Source organism: Vidua chalybeata, chromosome 3 (genome assembly GCF_026979565.1).
Source record: "Vidua chalybeata isolate OUT-0048 chromosome 3, bVidCha1 merged haplotype, whole genome shotgun sequence".
Lineage (NCBI taxonomy): Eukaryota > Metazoa > Chordata > Aves > Passeriformes > Viduidae > Vidua > Vidua chalybeata.
Window position 1 is genome coordinate 59,061,511 of NC_071532.1, and position 19,972 is coordinate 59,081,482.

General features: G+C 35.9%; 1 protein-coding gene across 4 annotated transcripts in view; it reads left to right on the forward strand.

Moving 5' to 3' along the window:
- EPB41L2 (erythrocyte membrane protein band 4.1 like 2) overlaps nt 1–19,972 on the forward strand; it is a 108,502-nt gene that overhangs the window by 49,026 nt on the left and 39,504 nt on the right. For all 4 annotated transcript variants that reach the window (XM_053937770.1, XM_053937768.1, XM_053937767.1 and 1 more), the window contains exons 5-6: nt 12,647–12,751; nt 16,382–16,424. In XM_053937770.1, coding sequence (XP_053793745.1) covers nt 12,647–12,751; nt 16,382–16,424 — 148 coding nt within the window. The remainder of the gene's footprint in view (nt 1–12,646; nt 12,752–16,381; nt 16,425–19,972) is intronic.

Below are 19,972 nucleotides of genomic sequence, written 5' to 3' on the forward strand. Positions count from 1 at the left end.
GCTGGAGATAAATTTAAACTTTTTGAACTTTAAAGTTTGAAATAAATTTTCTTCAGAAAGAAAAATTCCATTACAGCTATAAAACACATATTTATATTCAAAGTTCTCTTCTAGTTCCACATTTTCACAAAAATTGACTGCAGGGTAGTAGCCCTGGAATAGTTGTTGGTTTGGGATTTTTTTTCCTCATAAATCAGGATGTTTAAATCTGAATGGTATCTCTGCTTTAATTAAAGGCTATGTGAGTTTCATCTTCCTGGGCTTTTCCCTATCCTGAAAGGAGACTTAAATGAAGTGGTGGCTTACCACAGATCTAAGAATATACCATTTTGTATTTATAACTGCACTATTTTAAGTTTGTCATGATCCAGTTAAGTCATTTGCCAAGAAATAAGTTTTCTCATTATTTGCAGTAAGACTTTCATGTAAGAACAATAGTAAAAGTCAATTAGGAGGGAAAAAAAGTCATGAAGAAACAATTTGTTTTATATGCTCATTTGAATTATTTATAGGACATGAGCAGTGCTGACTGCGATTTTATGGATGAATTCACATTCTTAAATACATGTAGAGTTTTTTATGCTGTACTACCATATCAAAATACTTAAAGTCTCAGAAAGCTATATCAACTGATAACTGAAATTTCAGTTTGTGCTTTCTGCAAAAGATCCGAGTAGATTTCTAATACTCTTTTTTAGTCTTCCTTCAATATTTAGTGTTTGGGTAAATGTTGGTTTATTTCTGCTTTTACAAAGTTACCGAAGTGATACAAGAATGAAAAAGTAAAAAATCAAAATTTTTGCAGTCAAAGCCCAGTTTATGTTGGTTGACTTTCAAGAAAGTCAGGTTTTAGTTTTGGGCACTTGTCATGATTTTCACATTCCTGATGCCTTTTCCAGTTTACTATGGACTGTAGACCAGCTTCTTTATATTTAAAATATATATACTTGCTAACAGCAAAGTAAAAGTGAAAAATACCTTTCATTACTGTAATTTGATGGCTTTTGGTAGAATCTTGTCTTTTTCTAATAGCCATTCTAAACCTTCATGATAGTCAGTAATAAAATCTGAGCTAATACATTACTGAGGATTTTTCTGTTTGACTTGCAATCCTATTCCCTTTTTCTTTTAGAACTGCATCAATTTGTATTCACATAAACTAAAAGGAGTTGTGAAAGAAAACAAAATATGAAAACAAAACCTCATTAATTTAGTCTCTGTTAATTTTTCCCAGTTGTTCGTTCCTACTGTGTGTCTTTCTGTGAGGCAATAGCTGGGAACAGGCATAAGTGGAAAGAAAGCCATGATGCAGTAGCTTCAGTTTCAGCACACAGATCAAGGCTGATCAGGATTTGCAGCAGTAACTAAATACTGAGAGTTTTGTGGCATATTAGTAGATATAATATTATGCAATTAATTAGTAACAGTGATGAATCATAATATGAGTACTTAGTACTTCAGCTATTGTATACCTTAGATTCACTAGAATTTAAATAGAAAATCTTGAATTAATAGTAATACTTTGTTTCTTAAAAAAATAAGTGTTGATGAATTATTCTTAGAACATAAGCTGTTTCAGTCAGAAAAGCTTTACTCTTCCATGTTGAGTATGTTCTAATCAGTAAATGGTTAATGGCAAAAGCTTGAAGATGTGATTTGGAAACTAATGGAAAAAGGGAGGGTTATGGCTACATGTGGGAACATTTGAGATGCAGAGACAAGTTTCATGGGACCTTATAGAACACACCCACCAGTACTCAGCTGGCTGTGTTCCTTCAAGGCCAAACTTGACTGTATTGGAAATGTCCCAGCAGTTAGGGGAACTTCCTGGGATTTTTTGGGGGGGATTGGAAAAGCAAATGTCATTCTTATTTTCAAGAATCTTTTTTTTAATGCCATCTTAGGTTCTTAAAATTCATAGTTTTTTATGGCCCTTTTAGCAATATTAGTTTATAGCTCACTTATTTTTGCTTGTAGGAAAAAGCAGTTGCATAAAGTCTCACCTATTTGTTATGGCTGTCCAAGTACCTGTTTTTCTCTAGTATTTTGGTGGGTTTTTTTTTAAGGAAGATAAATCCCCTAAGTAATTGAGAACTCTTAGGCTTGTTCTGCACTTGTACAATTACAAGCCTGCACTTTAAGACATCATACTGTCTAGAAGGGCAGACGAGTTCAGGTATAATATCCCTAGCATTTCCTATTAACAGCTTCTAAAATAACAGCTCTTTTGTTACTGCTCATTGAATTCCATGATATATGCTAGTTGTTCAGTCTGACATCTCTCTTAATTTCCTTCTATTTTTCCTTATATTAAAAAGCAGTCTTAGTATAGATTAAGATGCTAGATGAAGAGTTCTGATAGGTTTTTTTACTTTATTCCCATTCTATTTTCTGTCCACCCATCCTGTTCATAATTTTTCCTGAGAGAACAGAATATCCACTGACAATAGTTTGTGTGCTTAGGAAGAAATGCCATTTCAGTAGACCAGAAACTGCTCTCTAAACTCCTGTCCACGTGATAGTTAGATTTCTATCCTGCTTATATTCCCTTTTGCTTGGTGAGCTTAATTTTGTTTTAGACGCATTTGTGGTTATGTTTCCTCAGCTCCAGTGATTTTAAACATTTCAACATACTTAATTTTTTATAACATGATTTTGAATTTTGAATAGGGAAAGAAGGAAACATTGTTTCATATAATGTCTTGTACAAAACCCAGTTTTTACACATACACAACCACCCCCTCCTCCACTTTCCATTCCCCTCCAACACTGAAGCTGATTATGTTTCTTATTTTGTAAAGTAACATTTGGTACATATATAAATTAGAATAATTTCTCAAAGATGACTGAAATAGATTTTTTTTTCAAACTTAAAAAATTGATATTTCAATTCAGGAAAGTATTGGTGAGCTTTTACAGAATATGTAAAACAGTTGTATTAGAAAAGAGGAGGCTACAGTTTTTGCTTAAGGTTGGTGTTTAGTGACAGTGCATCTGGAATTAGCTTTTTTAAAAATGTATCATCTCTGACACTTAGACTAGGCAGCAAAAGCTCTGTAGAGGTTGTTCTGAACCAGGCTCTCCATGCTTCACTAAACATTTTTAGAAATTTAATATTTACCAGGTGACAAGTGGATATCCTAACTTGCTGTAAATTGAGTTCAGCTATATTCTGGAACATTTAAGTTCCATAGTATGAAGCTGAGATAGGCAGAGGGGATTAATTTAAGTGAATTGGTTTAGTCCTGTAATTGTAATGTGGCTAAAGCAAATTTGTGTCTGTTTACATTCTTGTTTTCTGTCCTGGCTACCACAGATTAGGTTTTGTAATAATAATAATCTTTATATTCTCAAGGATCTTCTTGTCTCAGTACAGCAAGATCCCTGTAAGCAAGAGGTTAATGCTACATTATTGTCAGCTGAAAAAGACACAGATGGAAGTAGGTTTTGCATAAAGGAATCGTATATCACGTCACCTTTTTTTTTTTTTTTTTTTTTGTACTCTGGAATCTTCAGATGAGAGGTTTTGGAGCAAGTATATGTAAGAAATTGAATATATATGTACTATTTAAGAAAAAAAATTACAAACCAGCAAAAATTGCAATCCAATTAATAATTATAGCTAAAAATTTGCATGTATGTGCATTTTGTTCTAACTTGAACTAGATCAGTTTATTTTGGATTAATTAGGTACATGTACAAACTTAGCATCTATTATGTTAATAAAAAGGGATTTATTACAATTTAAAGTCTAGTTAATATGAAATTGATGTGACTTCTGCCTAATGAGGTGTTTTCTTGGAATCTGTATTGAGTTAAAGCACCTCTTGGAAAAAAGAAGTCTATGTGACTTACAGGTTGCATTGAGAAATATATCAGAGTGAACAAAAACTCGTTTCTGTGACAAAATGTTCTGAAAGTGAATTCCTGTGGTGAGTGGTACAGATGAGAAATGGGTGGGCGGTGCTCACTTGGGAAGCATATAGCTTTAAGATGTTGAGATAGTATACTTATATATGAAATTGTGGGGGAAAAAAGTTCACTCCTGGTGAATTAGCATGTTTTTAATGAGGTATTAAAATGTCTTTGCAAATGACTATAATTTGATGCTGTTCTTCCATAGTTCAGAATTTGTCATTAAATATTGCTGTAGGAGTACAGGTACATTTGAACCTTTCTTGTTTCTTTGCAATTTGGGTTGTATGTATTGGTAATTACTTTAAGTTCTTTTTTGCAGGCAGCTAGTGTTATTTGAGATGGAGTTATTTCTTCTGGCTTGTTTTTGCATGTATTTCCCATTGCTCCAGGCATGCCTGACATGGTTGATCTTTAGATTTCAGTATAAAGTAAATCTCAGATATTTGTCTTTTTTTGATGTTACTTTGTAAATTAATTTATCACCTCTGAGAGTCATCTATTATTTCCCTGAGAACTCTTTATTTTGCCTTAGTAGATCGCCTGAGTGATGTGAACTTGACAGTTTGAACTTAAAGTCAATAATTCTTTATCTGTGGAACTGTTTGAACAGATATTTCAGTTTGTTTTGTGATTATTTTCTTTTTATTTCTCATTTGTCTTTGTACTTTCATTAAAGATGCAAATTTGAAGGACCTAGTTTGTAATCGTTCTGGAGTATGGCTTCTCCAAGTATCCTTGTCTGAATGCCAGTGTAGATACAACACCTAAGGTACTCCACTGTTGCCTAGAGAAGTCCATGATGTGAGAGTTAAACCTTGTGCTAGGTGAAACCTGTTCTTCAGTTCTTTGTAGTTTGAAATTCTCACTGTAGCGTTTTGTGATTTTTGATCTTTCCCAGAAATGAACTGCATTCAGTTCACCAATGCAAAGATGCTGACTGTAATCTTGCATGGTTTATAAAATGTGGTCTGTAAATAATTACTCTGCATCTTGGCTATTTGCTTTGGGGAATTAAATTTTGGGTGGGAGTAGTGTTATGAAGATTTATACCAGCCACTCTTCAAATGTGCTTTATATTGTTATTTTGGAATCTGTAAAGTTTTGTAAGGCAGCAAAATATCCTCCATTACAATGTTATATTGAATTCCTTTAACTTTACTATTTTAGTTCCTTAAGTCCATAGGTTCCATATTAATAAAATAGATTGATTTTCTTTGCTTGTTGCTTTAAAGGAATCTTCTGAAATAAATCACTAAATACTATTGCATGCAAGTACTATACTAAACAACATGAGTTACATGTACACAATATGTGCATTCATAGAGCATGAGCAATTATTTTCATTATTTTAAGCTTAAAACTATTGTAACTCTTAAAGATAACACCTACTTAGCCTCAGAATCTTCAGAGTAATATGTGAATGCCTGAAGAGATGGAAAGACAAAGGAGCTATTGTTGAATAGTTCTGGAGGAGCATGACTTAAAACAACTTTCACAGGCTGTGAACTGTTAAAAAACTTTCAGTTAACTTTCATTACTTTAAAGAGAGTCAAAGGAGTAACAGCCTGTAAGTCTATCACAGTCAGTTCTCAAGGTACTGAGGATGAAAGCTAATGAGTGGTATTTGCTAAAGACTGTGACTGAACATTGTGCTTGCTTGAAATGACAGACCCATATTAAAGGATAAAATAACCTTGGTTCATGATTCAATAGTGTAATATTTGAGATGTAATGGCATTTGAGTTTTAATAGCTTGAATGGGCAGACTACTGGAATATTTAAGACTTAATTTTTAGGAGAAATTTTAATTTTTTAACACAGTGCAAATGATGTAATTTTGACCTACTAATTTCCTCATAATTGATCTCGGTGGGAGGTATAAATTACTAATATGTTACTGTGAACTACATGTATTTCTTGCTTTTGTGGGGGAAATAAACTTGCTTTTTCCCTCTCATTCTGTAGTTTTGTAGATAGTTGTGAAGAAACTCTGTCACTGAATTTGGGATCTGCAATAAAGACTAGTTTAGATTTTCTGTTTGAAATATAAACTGTGTTTTAGTAGAGAATAATATTGTTCAGAGAAACAAAAAGAAGTACTAAGTGCATAATGATTGCTAGTTAGAAGCAAATGAAGATCCCATTGGGTTTGTTTACTGCATTGAGTCAGTGGTCTAATTAAATATTTATGACAAAAGGCATTTAAAGGATGCCAGCACTGACCGTATTTTATGCACGTATGAACAAGTGAAATATATCAGAGTTGACACAGACTCTATGGTTACTTACAGTTTGCTAATACAAAGTAAAAATATGTTTGCTCAATGTACAATTAAGATCAATCTTTAACCCTGAATTAAGAAAACTCTGAATGAAGCTGATATGGAACAGATGTTTAATTGTAGCTGACTTTTGATTTGCAAATCTTTTTCTGACTGCTCAGATGTCTAGTCTAGGTTTATTCAAGCACTTAGTGGTCTGTTTAAAGTATGACATCTTTTATTTAGAAAAAGGAAAATAGGGATGATGTTAAATTTGGCACATTCTTAAAATATTTGTCTAGATTCAACAGACACCACTGAAAGTAATGCTTATGAGTGAAGTCATCTCAGTTGCTGGGGATTTTTGCCTTCCTCTGCAGCATTGAGCACGGCTCCTTGCCAAGGGCTCCTTTGGGCCATTCTGCCTATGTTCTCTCCTGCTGCTTTTGCGCCTCCAAGGCACCACTCATGCCTTTCCTCTCTGCCTTTCTTTGTCACTCCAAGTTTGTAGCAGGAGTGAACTCTTGTATTGCCTTGGTTTGGTTTTCCCCAGGGTTCCTGTTTGTACAAGGCACTCTGATTTGCTGCAGCATCAGGAGCTGGCACTTTTCAGCTCTCTCTGCATGAAATACAAGTGCAGGCCAGGCATGAGAGCACTTTTCATGCATCACTGGCCAAGAAGCGCAGCAAAGCAATTTTTTGCGGCCAAAAAATATGCTTGTCATTGATATGCATTATAATTTTGAAAACAACTCAGGCTGTTGTGCATCTCCTCCTCTTTTGTGTGTGACAAGTACCAGTCCTTATTCTGCAAGTCTCAGGAAACAGGGACTGCCTGGTTCATATTCCAGCTTCTCCTTTCTGTGGCCTTGCCTTTGCCAGACTGCAAGGGATGTTTTGATTTTTTTAAACAAAACTGAAGAATGCATTAGCCTGGGCCTGGCTAGAGAATTGCGTTGTGTTTAATGCCTGTGAGCATTGCCTCTTAAACCGATTCAGAAAAATAAAATGAAATTGAATCCTTTTTCCTCCCGTAAATATGTGTCTTTGAAAATGTTTTTGGAGCTGAAAAAATACTGGCATTTCAGGCAAATACCAGTCTCATAGTTAATCAGTTTCTGTGCACTGCTCCTGTGCTTGTGTTTAGACACTTATGGTTAGCCACTTTGGAGATGGACCCTCACTCTGATGTAGTACTGTTGTTCTCAATTGTTATAAAATGTTTTATTACATTTATCCAAGGGAAATGGCTCAATCATTTCTAAAAATGAATACAAGAAGAAAAAATAATCTCTGGGGAAATAATAGGTATTGCACACTTCAAAAAGTCACTCCGTTTGGAAGCATGTCCTGCATTCGGTTAAGGGTTTGATCTCTGAAGAGATATGTGGAATTCTGCAATTCTATGGAAACCCAGATTAACTGAATAGACACAGAAAACTTAAAAAATTGTACTTGTTTTTGTTGGCTTTTTTTCCCACAAAATCTCTTTAAATGGTTGAATTAGTTTGAGATAATGCACAGCTCTCACTTCCATCCGATGGTACATACCTCCTTCCCACACAGAGACATTCAGTGCCTAGGCTGGGACATGATTGCCCATTCAATCCTTTTTGCTAGTGCAGGGCTGGGAATGTTGAGATTTCCCTCTGCCTTTACTGCTACAGAAACGTGAAGGAAGGAATAAGAATAGGATAGATTGTTTCAGGTGGAAAGGACCTCCAATGGTCATCGAGTTCAGCTGCCTGATGACCAACCCTTTAAGATAAGAAAGCACTCATGCCACAAGGGCTAACCTAAAGGTCCAAATGACTTTTAAACACTGACATGCTTGGAGCATCAGCCACCTCCTAGGAAGCTATTACACTGTTTGATCACCCTTGTGGTAAAGAAATGCTTCCTAATGTCACATCTAAACCTTCTGTGGTGCAGCTTTGGCCTGTTTCAACATGTCCTGTCACTGATCCCAGGGAGAAGAGCTCAGCACCTTCTTCTTCACCTTCCTCAGGAAGCTGTAGGGAGCAATGAGGCCACCCCTCAGCCTCCTGTTCTGTAACCTAGATAAGCCCAAAGTCCTAAGCCAATCCTCATAGGACATTGATTCCAGCCCTTTCTCCAGCTTTGTTGGTGCCCCAAAAAGGGACATATTCAGGGACCTTTAAGAAGGATGTCCTTCTTAATTTGTGGGCTTTGGTATGGTGTGGCCATACCAAAGCTGAGTGCAGCAGGATAATCGCCTCTTTTGTCTGAGTGGTTGAATAGGGTTTGATGCATCCCGGGATGGGGTTTGCCCTCCTGGCTGCCCAGGCTCTCCCTGCTGGCTCACACTGAGCTGCTGCTGACCAGCACTCCCAGATCCATTTCTGCAGGGCTGATCTCCAGCCACTCCTCTCCCAGTTTATACTTGTGTCCAACATTAGTCTGTCCTAGGTACAGACTCTGGCAGTTGCTAAATTTCATGCCACTGACTCCCCAGTGCTCTGATCTATCCACATTGCTCTGTAGGGTTTCTCATCCCTTAAAGGGAGTGAGTAGCACCTCCCACTTGAATATCACCAGCAAACTTGCTAATAGTGCATTCAACTCCTGCATCCCTATCATAGATAAATGTATTGAACAGAACTGGTAGCTGTGAATGTTTATATTGCATGAATAGTTGGCAACTCTTATATGGCCAAACAGCCATGATATCCTAATTCCCAGTTGCATAGAAATTTCCATTGTGTATGTCAGCTGCAATTGCTTTGCTCTTGTTTGCTCTTCTTTTGAGGATATAAAGGACAGAAAAATGCTACCTCTGGTTTTATGAGGTGGTTGCATTATGAGGTGGCATCTGCAGTGTCTTAAGTACAAGCTTGAAATTGGTACTAGAATGACCTTGGTTACATGTGTTCTTTTTATGTTCTCACTTAAAAGAAAACATAACTTGGCAGCAATACAGAATACTGCTGATCTGAGTACTCTTGTGTTTTAACTGCTGGTGCTGTCTCTTGGTATAGCTAGGTTGAATGGGCTCCCCTTCTTGTGAAAGCAAGGATGGACTTACACTTGTACTGATATTTCTGCATTCTAATTTGGAACATGAATATTTGTTGTGCTATGAACACGTATGTGTGTATATATGGATGCATAAATGTGTAAGTTTGCATACATATAATAAGAATAGTGATTATAATTTACACATTGGTTGTGAATATCAGTTAACATCTCAAACATCTGGTGGAAAATGAAATGGAATCCATTCTAAAAAATAACACACTGTGCAAACCATGATGATGTCTTCTTAAGAGTGCCCTGCTCTATTAAAATATTTCTAGTTTCTGAACTGATTCGATCACAACAGTTATCTTCAGTTCATGTTTAGAGATATTCTACTAGGAACATGAATGTTTCCAGAAAAGTTATGTTATCATATAATTTAAACTGTGTAGTAATGCCTGTCCCCAAATGGTTTACAAAGGAATTGCACTTGAAAAGTTTGGTTTTGCAAATTAAATACCCCTTTCGATTTTTAAAACTATATCACTCTATACACACACACACATATATATATATATGTATATATATATTTGAAATAACTCAGAGTCTTTCAATTCTACAAATAGGATCTTATAATGAAAACCACTGCTGGTACTGAGAGGCTTCTTATGCTTTTGAATCCATAATAGAGCTCTATAAATACTAGTTGCTGATGATATAATGTCTTTTCATTTTGCTTCTGTCTAGAATATAGACTCACAGACTTGGGCTTTGTGACATGGTAAAGTTTTTCATTATGTGGAAGAACCGTGAACTGACAAAAAGATGTTTAAAGATACAGTGGACACTGCTTAGTATATCCAAGTTCTTTGTTTATTATGACTTCCTAATAAGAAACTGTGCAATATTTTACAGTTATACTTGCCATATATTTCCTGTAGATGTGCCTGCTTTATGTTTCTGTACATCAAAGACTTGATATTAACTGTGGGTTTTAGTATATACACTTTATAAAAAAAAATCTGATTCCAGATGGGGGCTTGATATGATAGCATATATTATTTTGCACTAATCTATAGATTTCCTTTACTGAAATATGTATAACTGAAGCTTGCATTTGCAAGATGTGATCACTGACCTGCACATTGACTTTGGAAAAAAAGTGGTACCTATTATTACATGCATCTAAGATTCTTTGAACTCTCTATTGCTTATATTTTTTCTGCTTTCAATTTACCGCTTTTCTATATTGGTAATTTTTCTTACTAAGCTGAAGATAAAGCTGTCAAGAAAATAAAGTGGTTACTTCAGATGCCTAGAGGAAGTAGTAATCTTTCTTGAGGAGTAAGATTTTTTTGAAAGTACCAAACAGACTTAAAATTCCCTGCTCCCTATTTCAGAAGTCACTCTGACTTCTACTTTCTTGATTTAGCCTTGCTACTTGGGCTACTAAATGTGGTCGTTTTTAAATTTTGCTTCTGTAAAAGCTTTCTGATTTTCCTGAATAGAATGTCTGCTGGACAATGCAATTTTGAATAAAGCTCTGGATTCTTGGGGAATAAATCAACAATGCCTTCACTCTGTGCTCAGTGCATACCTTCTTTTCTCCCCTCTCCCTCCGCTCTTGGCCTTTACCGCCCTGTGCCATGGAGCCGAGCTGCGGGAGTGCCGGAATGGGGCATGTGGAGTGCTCTGCCACTGTCTGCAGGGACAATGGCCACAGTGTCACCCAGGCCTACACAGGGGCTGCCGATGGTGTTTCTGTGGAATGGCAGTGGTGTGTGGCATCTACTGAAATCTGTAATCTAAGCAAATGCAAAAATTCCTATAAGCTGGCAGACCTTTGAAAAGGCCATGTTGTGGCCTCTATGATAAATGCCACAAATAGCAGAGCTGTCATGAAGGAGTTGGTTCAAACTGGAGACTGCATGCCAGTCATGGTCAGATTTGAACTGTGGAAAGAACTTCTCATCTTCCCACCCCTGAGCATGTGGTGTGAGCCATCTGCTCTAAGTCTTTGTCTCCTGTCAGCAGGAGGCAAAGATTTTCCTTAAAACCTGGTGCACAGAAGTAGAGCCTGGACCGGTTTTCATTACTGGCACTACAAACATATGGAATGTTTACATTCCCAGTTTCAGGTACAAGAATCACAGCGTGGTAGAATGGTTTGGGATGGAAGGTACCCTAAAGAACTTCTAGTTTTTAAAGCCCCTGCTTAGGCCAGGACACCTTCCACCTGACCAGGTTGCTCAGAGCCCCATCCAACCTGACCTTGAACATTTCCAGGGACGGGACATCTACAGCTTCTCTAAGCAACCTGTTCCAGTGCCTCACCACTCTCAACAGTAAAGGATTTCTTCCTAATATTTAATCTGCCATTAAAAGCCATTTAAAGACATTACCCCTTGTCCTGTCACTGCCTGCCCTTTCCTTCCCTTCTCTCTTAAGCCCCCTTTAGATACTGGAAGGCTGCTGGAAAGGTCACAAGAAGAATAGATAAAACTTCAGTACTGACTGTCATTTCCTTTAGCTCTAGTAATACCAAACTCACCAAGTGAGCTTGAAAGTGGCCATTTTAAAACACTGTTTAAGAATATGGTAAAATGATTATCAGTGTTCAATTACTATATTTATAAAGCAGCAGGCTATGATACGTAAACGAACCTCAAATAAAACCTATTTTCCTTTGTTACTGATTTCCACAAATCGTATTTTTAGGAAAAATAAACTTCTTGAAGATTTCTTATTTTTGAGCACCTAATGAATTTGTTGGGTACTGTGATTTTAGAAATACACAGACAGAAAGCAGCCATCTTATTTTCTGCCCCTTAAAACAAACCACTGCAATATAGATGACTAGACATGTTGCATGTGTTCAGCTTCTGCTTGCATGCTGCTTTTGCTGGTCTGAGCATCAGCTCTTAGTGGTCTGCTTGTTCTTTTTATCTTTTGCAGATAACACATTTTATTTTTCAGTCATTCATATAATGGGATTCAAAGTCACTGAGGTGTATACCAAAATGATAAAGATGCTAAAGTTAACAGTGTAGAAACAGTATTAAGTTTTAGAAGATAATATAGAAAAAGTTGGCTCAAACAAAGAAGGCTTCTGTTACTTTAAAAATAAAGATCTAGAAAAACCAAGACTATTTAGTGACACTTAATAATTAATAATATTTAAGTTTTTCAGGTACTGAACTTTCCTTGTGTATTTACTTTGTTGTTGTTTTGGGTTTTGAAAAAAAAAAACCATTGAAATTTCTCTACTTTTTTTGTCAAGGATATGTATAGCTTTGAAGTATGGTGAACAGTCTTTGTAAGAAAGCTTACAGTTTTATAATCCACTTTATGTATATTTTAAATTCTCCTGAATAGTATTGAATAACAGTATCTGTAATTAAGAACCTTACCGATTTACGTATCTTAATTTTCTTTTTTCTTATTTTTCCTTAATTTTTTCCCTCTTTTCCTACCCTCCTACCCCTCAGAAAAGAGCAAGAGGACAAGTGCTGTTTGATAAAGTATGTGAACACCTCAATTTATTGGAAAAGGACTATTTTGGGCTGTTGTTTTATGAGAATTCAGAACAGAAGGTAAGCCTGTATGAGGGTTTTGTTTGTTTTTCATCACTGCCACTCACTTCAATAGTTCAGTGAGGTATATTCTGTTAAATGTTTACTGTTTCAAACACTTGAGTAAATTTTGCTGCCTTTTCTCATAGATGTGTAAGAATGCTTTGTTTGTGAACATGAAAATAATCTAGTCCATAAGTCTGTAACAACTTATGTCTGTAAGGCCTTTGAGTTCCTTTATTATTAATTTTAAGTTTAAAGAAAATTTTTGGCTTTTGTAAAGAGGCTGAAGCTAGTCCATCACTGGTATTGGATGCTAATTTTATAAATGAATGGCATTTGAGATTACTGCATTTGAAAGGATTTCTTAAATACCATTTGGTCTTTGGTCTAGTGATAAAGAAGATCTTTGTTGATCTTCTAAATAATATCATAATCTTATATGTTATTTTCACTTGTTGCTTTATTTGTGCTTCTCACTATTAAAAAACTGTACTGTACTGTATATACACAACAAAATAACATAAAACAGCAGTCTGATCAGAAAGTCTGGCTCAGACTTTCTTTTTCTTTCTTTTAGTTAGGCTGAGACTTTCATGGTGTTCTTCAGTCATTAGAATAGAGAAACTGAGGTCCACTCTTTAAAAAGACCCATCTGTTTTTTCATATGTCTTTTTCCTTGGACATACTAAAAACTTGACTGGATCTGAACCTGGGCAACCTGACTTAATTCAAAACTGGCTCTTGAATCACACTTGGACCAGTTATGTCCAGAGGTCTCTTTCAGTGTGAATGAGTCCTTGAATTCCTTATCGATTGAGTGTGAAGGTGGTACTGTAGCAACACTCATATTTACGTAAATTAAGAGGTATTTACATAAATTGAGAAATATCTGATAATGGGGTCCTTATTCAAAAGTAGAATAGATCACTTCTCACCTGGGTTATGGACAGCAGCAGGCTTTTATTTAAAAACTTCTGGGGAAATCTGGTTCTTTTTGTTATGAAGACTAAACAACTAGAGTTGCTGGATTTTTCTTCTTCATACAAATACATTCCTAATGTTATTTGGAGAAACTTAAAAAAACCCCTTTCCTAGCCAATTTATGTTTAGGCCCCTCTTTTTTGTTCACCTCTGTACTGAGTTACTTTTTAATTTTGGTACCAGTTCCTTTTTTTTTATTATTTTTTTCTGTTATGACTGTTGCCTTTTCAGATTAAAATGCCACAAATCCCTGACCTCCAGGCCAGTCAGTACTAAATGCTGAATGATGTGTTTTTCCCATTCTTGTGCACTCATCACAGCCACCCATTTGTGAGCCAGCTGTTGAACGCAACGGCAGCTGTGGCGCGTGGCAACTGAGTACCAGGCACTCTGTTGAATTAGAGCTGCTCCCCAATGCACCATCGGGGTACCATTGGAGGAGGAGTCCCATTAACTTTTCTCCATGGGTGTCCTGTGCAGCTGGGAGAGAGGTTATGTCTTCCAATCAGACTGATTTTTGTTAGCTTTAATACACGTTTTAAAACTCTTTCATTTTTTGGAAATGTTAAATTTATTAGTCTGAAGTTTAGTTAGAGATTTCATTGCATTGCACCCTCAGAAGTTCATGAATGCTCCATTCACACTGTAATTGGTCTGCAGAAGTGTTAGAAAGCTTCTGCTCTTATGTTTTGGGAGCCAGCTGGAAATGCTGCTTTTCTGGATTTGTACAAAATACTTTTGTACTGGTAGAGAACATTTTGTTCTTTGACAATACATTACTTTGTCTCATCTATAACCTTACCATTCACAAATTAAACAAATAGATTTCTGCCTACTGGAGCAAAGTAGTGTGTATACACTTCATCTTTTGTTTTGAAAGACAGACCTGTCTATTCTGCATTATGAGCTCTAATTTAGGGTAAATTCTTTTGTGGTGTTTGTTTTTATCTATGACAAAAGGCACAGATGCAAAAAAAACCCCACCTCTGTAACTGTGCCTATAAATGGAATATAGCATCTGATTTTATTTGACAGAGCAGTAATGAAAGTTGGTGGCTAAGTCTGCTTCCAATAAGCTTATTTCAGGCTTGGAAAAATCAGAAAATGAACTGTATTACTTGTGTAAAGAAGAGATTATCATCTTGCAGCATAGTCTGTATTGTATGTTCTTTTCTCCTGCTTTGTAGTGATGAAAGATGAAGCACTGAAATCCTATTTTGCTGTTGTAGTTATTCCATGCTCTATTCTCTATTTATTTACTTGATGCTGTGTCTAAAATGTAAGGATTTAAGATCCTTCTAGTTATTGTAGTTGCAAGAATATGGCTGTGGGTAATTTCAGAATGGAATCCTTGCCAAAACTGAAAACCTAGGATGATAGCTGTAGCTGAAGTGTGTCTCAGTTAAAATTATTTGAAGACTTATGTTGTCTTCCAAGACCTTTCCATGTCAAGGTTCTTCTAAGAGAAAGCAATTTTTCTGACTTAAGCATTATAAATGGTATCCAGGATTTTGGAGAAGTGATTTCTAACTCTTCCTTTGTAAAAATGTTATGGACTTTGACTTCTCTGGAAAAATTATCATAGCTGTGGAAAAGTAGAGATCACAGACAAAGCAAGAAATGTGAAATTGTCTTTTTTAAAACATTACAATTGTAATAAATTATAAAAAGGGAGTTTTGCTTTTAATTTGTAAATAATATTAATCTAATATACACCTGGTGCACTGGTGATGAAATCTAATTGGACCAAGGTCATTTACAACAGGGATCTTGGTGTGTTAGTCCATATTCGTTGGAGACACATTCTTTGTCAGCAGGGCTGATCTATGTTAAAGGTTTGCACTACTGCAGAAATGTAGTTGCACATCCTCCTAATTCACACAGATCTGTGAAACTAGACTAGCATTTTTGTCTTCTTGAAAGAGGATGGATTTCAGGTGCAAAAGCCTGTAATATAGACTGAGATATTTGGTATTGGGAAACAGCGGTGCATCTGGAATTTGTTTGCTACCATAGATTGAAAAAGGTGGGTCACATTATACCCAGGATGCTCTGCTTTACTAAGGTAGGTGAGAAACATTGGTAGAAATCAGCCTTTGGCAACATTTGTGCTGCACTGAGGTATTCCCTCAGACTTTAAAACTGCAAGTACCTGCAGTGGCCTGTGAAAAAGCAGATATTTTCCTTGGCCTCACAAGGCAGTGTCTAACTCTTCCCTGTATTTTACGTCTGTCTTTGAAATATTGCAAGACTTGCTGTCAGGCTGGCTTTGTGTGTTTCTTCCATGAATGTGCTTGTGGGGGGGGGGGGGGGGGGCTATGGGAAGTAAAGGTTCAAACTCAATGAAGGAAAGTCTCAGTAACTGTAGTTAAAATGTTCATGTTCCTAGTCTTTTAACCTGTTTTTTTTTAACACGTATGGGTAAAACTAGTAAACAGGATTGTATGAGTTAGTGATGAATGTATGTTACAGATTCCTTAGTCTCACTTCCAAAAGTTAATTTTTTGATGATCTGCCACAAAACAGTCTCTTTGCACATGTCAGTAGTAACTGAAATGTAAAAGCTAATTAATATGTTGCACAGATTATATCAAAGTATTTTTGATATTGAGGATTTTAAATGCTGGCTGTGGTTTGCTTCTTGTTTTTTGTTTTTTTTTTTTTCAGAACTGGCTAGATTCTTCAAAGGAAATTAAGAGACAAATTCGAAGTAAGTACTTCTGTATTCAGATGTTATTATGCTCCTCTTTTTTTCTCACAGAAATATTCTTCAGAAATTTAGTAGCCTGAATGTCGATTGCTTACAGCTTTAAAATAATTTCTATCTGATAGTGATGTATTCACCTTAAAAAAGGAAGCAAATCTTTTATCTCCATCCCCTGTCCAAGTAGGGGAGAGGGAGTCATTCAGCATTATGCTGTAGAAGTTAATGATTATACTATATGTTACTATTATATCACTATATTATAATGATTAATCATGATATTATATTAGAAACTAATCAAATATATTAATGCCCCAAAATTTTCCCTTGTTTTGTGAGAAATAGTTGATATTTTTGTATCTTGAAACTGTAGATGTTTTTTAACTTTGTGCTGATATTTGGTGCTGATATTGGATGGAGAATGCGATCATGCAAAGATGGTAATGATTGTTGCCATAGGACTTTCTTACTTCAAAGAATCACCAGAAGAATATGAACCTACAAAAAGAGAATTAATATGTTTTACAGAAAATGAATATTCTTCAATACTGATCAGTCCACCATTGACTTTTTTGATAATGTCCATCATTTTCAGAATGGAGATGGAATAGAAAGCATAATCTTGGAATGTCTCACTACAGTACCTTTCAGACTGAATCTGCTTGAAATGCCTTTCTACTTCCTATACTTAGTACATGATGAGTAATTTATTTTACTCTGTTTGCATAAAGCTCTGTCAAAACCCTTCACCTGCTGGGTAGCTTTTGTAGTAAATGGAGAGTGTATGGACAGTAAATCTAGGTAATACTCTGCCTGAGTCTACATATCACAAATAAGTGGCCAGTAAAACATGCTAGACATCCCTTGCCCTTACTGAACTTACTGCTATTGCTTTACCCATTTGTGGCCAAACTAGGGTTTTCGTTGTTGTTGTTTTGTTTTTAATGGAAACCTTTTGGTAGTACCTGATAGGAAAGTGGGGAGAAGAGGGTGATGATAATATTTACAAGCCTGGACTTACAACATGAGAATTTAAGCTAAGAAACTGACTGTACTTGTGATTAAGAACAGCAATGTGTTAGTTATAATGATAGATGGTTTCTTTACTGCTGTTAACTCCACTGTTCTGAGGCAATACTCATTTTTTCCAGAAATCACAGTAGTGTTAATTCCTTTTTCTTCACATCTTTGCCCATTGATGAAATCCCTTAATAGGAAGGTGTGGTTTATATTCTCATTATAGAAATGAAAGTTACAGAAGCATCCTTGGAAGCTGTTTTTTTTTTTTCATCCAACATGCTCTCGTGTAAGCAAACTAGACCTATTAAAGCAGTGAATGTACTAATACGCAAGTAGCATCCACACCTTTAATTAAGGAAAAGTTACTGGTATTGGAACTTCTGCAGGTCTTCAGTGAAAATCTATTAATTGTCCAAAGCAGGCTGTTTGGTTTGGTTTTAATAAACAACAAAAGATGGAGGATGTTGATACTTTCTGTATCAACTTTGTTGATACAAAAGTTTATATCTTTTTGTATTCTGTAGCAATTTGCATGCTATCTAGCCTACAAGTTAGTGTCACAAATTTGAAGTGTAAGAACTGACCTGAAATTTTTTTGGATGCACTAGACAAAGTTATTTTTAATACTATATCATATGCACTACAGAAATATATGTTAAGGGGGTTTGATTTTCCATACAGCATGACGACCTACATTTTATACTGGAGAACAAGTCCAGTTACTGAATGAGGAATCATGATGGGATTTTTTTTCCCCTCTGGTCTATAGTATTTCAGAGTTGATAGGCATAATAAAATAAACAGTGAAGTAAGAATATGATTTTAAGCATTTTAAAATGATGCTTGGTTACACTAATATGCAAGTAATTAGCATACTGTTAGTTGTGTTCCTCATCATTAGTCTATTAAAGTTTCCAGATATTGGAATCTTACTGCAGGCACAGTTAATCCTCCAGCTACATAAATATCAAGTAATGAGACTTTTTTCTTCTCAGACTTAATTTTAAATATGTTTGTCTTTAATCAAGAATGGAAATCCTGTGTACAAAAATACTCATTAAATTTAAGGTAACTGTAAAACCTATTAGTCTGTTTGAAAGTTGAAAATGACCATTAACCAAATGAACTTTCGAACCTGAGATTAGCTCAGATGGATAGAGCCTGGTGCTAAAAAAGCAAAAAACAAGCCAAGGTTGTGGGTTCAATACCCTCTATGGGCCATTCACTTAAGAGCTGGGCTTGCTGATCTTCGTGGGTCCCTTCCAGCTCTGAATATTTGGTGATTTCTTTTTCTGTTGTATGGCACAAACTGAAGCACTAGCATGCTAGAGAAGTGTATTTGGACAAATACATTGATCGGAACACATAAAGGTGACACTCTCAGAAATGTAGTTCAACACATCAGTTTGCAACATAATATTTACAATACCTGTCTCTCTCTTAAATGTGAGCAACACCAATACTCTGCACATTGGGGATGTATGTACCACCTGTGATTGGGAAAGGCAAAATAAGAATCCTGTAGTCTCCCCCAGGTCATGTTCTGCAGGCTGTCTCTTGCTGTGTCACAGTCCTCAGCCCCTCTGTGCAATCTCTTACTTGTACAGGTTGGCCTTTGGCTGGGCAATTATGTTGGCTCTCAGCAATTACTGATGTTACTTCAGCTAATGAACATGATCCACAAATTACTGTCTCTGTTCTCAGGGCTACAAAGGTGACAAAAATCTTGTTTGCTTTCAGCCAGCCTGATCTCTTCAGGAAAATGAATTCTTGACTTTTTTTAACTCATGTACTTGGCTATCCACTGGCTTGTGTTAAAACCTCTAATTACTTCTTTCAGGGACAGGTAGGTAATTACATTTCTGTCACTATCTTTTTGAAAATTGGTACATCTCAAGTGGATTCAGGCTTTTGCAAAACTGAGAATCACAGCTTAGAATATTGTGATGGTACAGGCAATAGCAAATGACCTTGAAATAGTCAAATCTCAGATGACACAGAGGGTGTGTTGGGTCACCCTTATACAAAATGCAATTTGAGAATGTATCTGTTTAAACCAAAGGTAATTTTATGTCATTTTAATGGTTTTCTAGCCTGCAGCATGGTTAGTATTTTTACTGCAAAAATACTCCCACATCACATATTTTGTGTTTTATATCTAGTAAGAAATGGAGAGGGTTCAGAGGTTCTGGGAACAGAATAGACTGGAGAACTAAGACAAGTTTTAATTAATTAATTAGGAAAGAGCTCGCATTTTAGGTGCACAACTCTGGCTGTCTGATTTTAATGCTAAAAAATGTATGGGTATGCTCAGGCACCAAAATATGGTGGTCACTTTATGCAGGTTCACTTTATTTTTTATATCATCCTATTTTATATATATTTAGTTATATATATGTAAGTGTTGTAGCTAATTTTCATCTAAGCTGATTACACTAGAGTGTAGATTGTTATTGTTGAAGAGAACTAAGTACCTGTGCCAAGAGAAGGGTTTTCTTGTAAAAGCTGATATACGAGAGATCATGAGTAAAAGC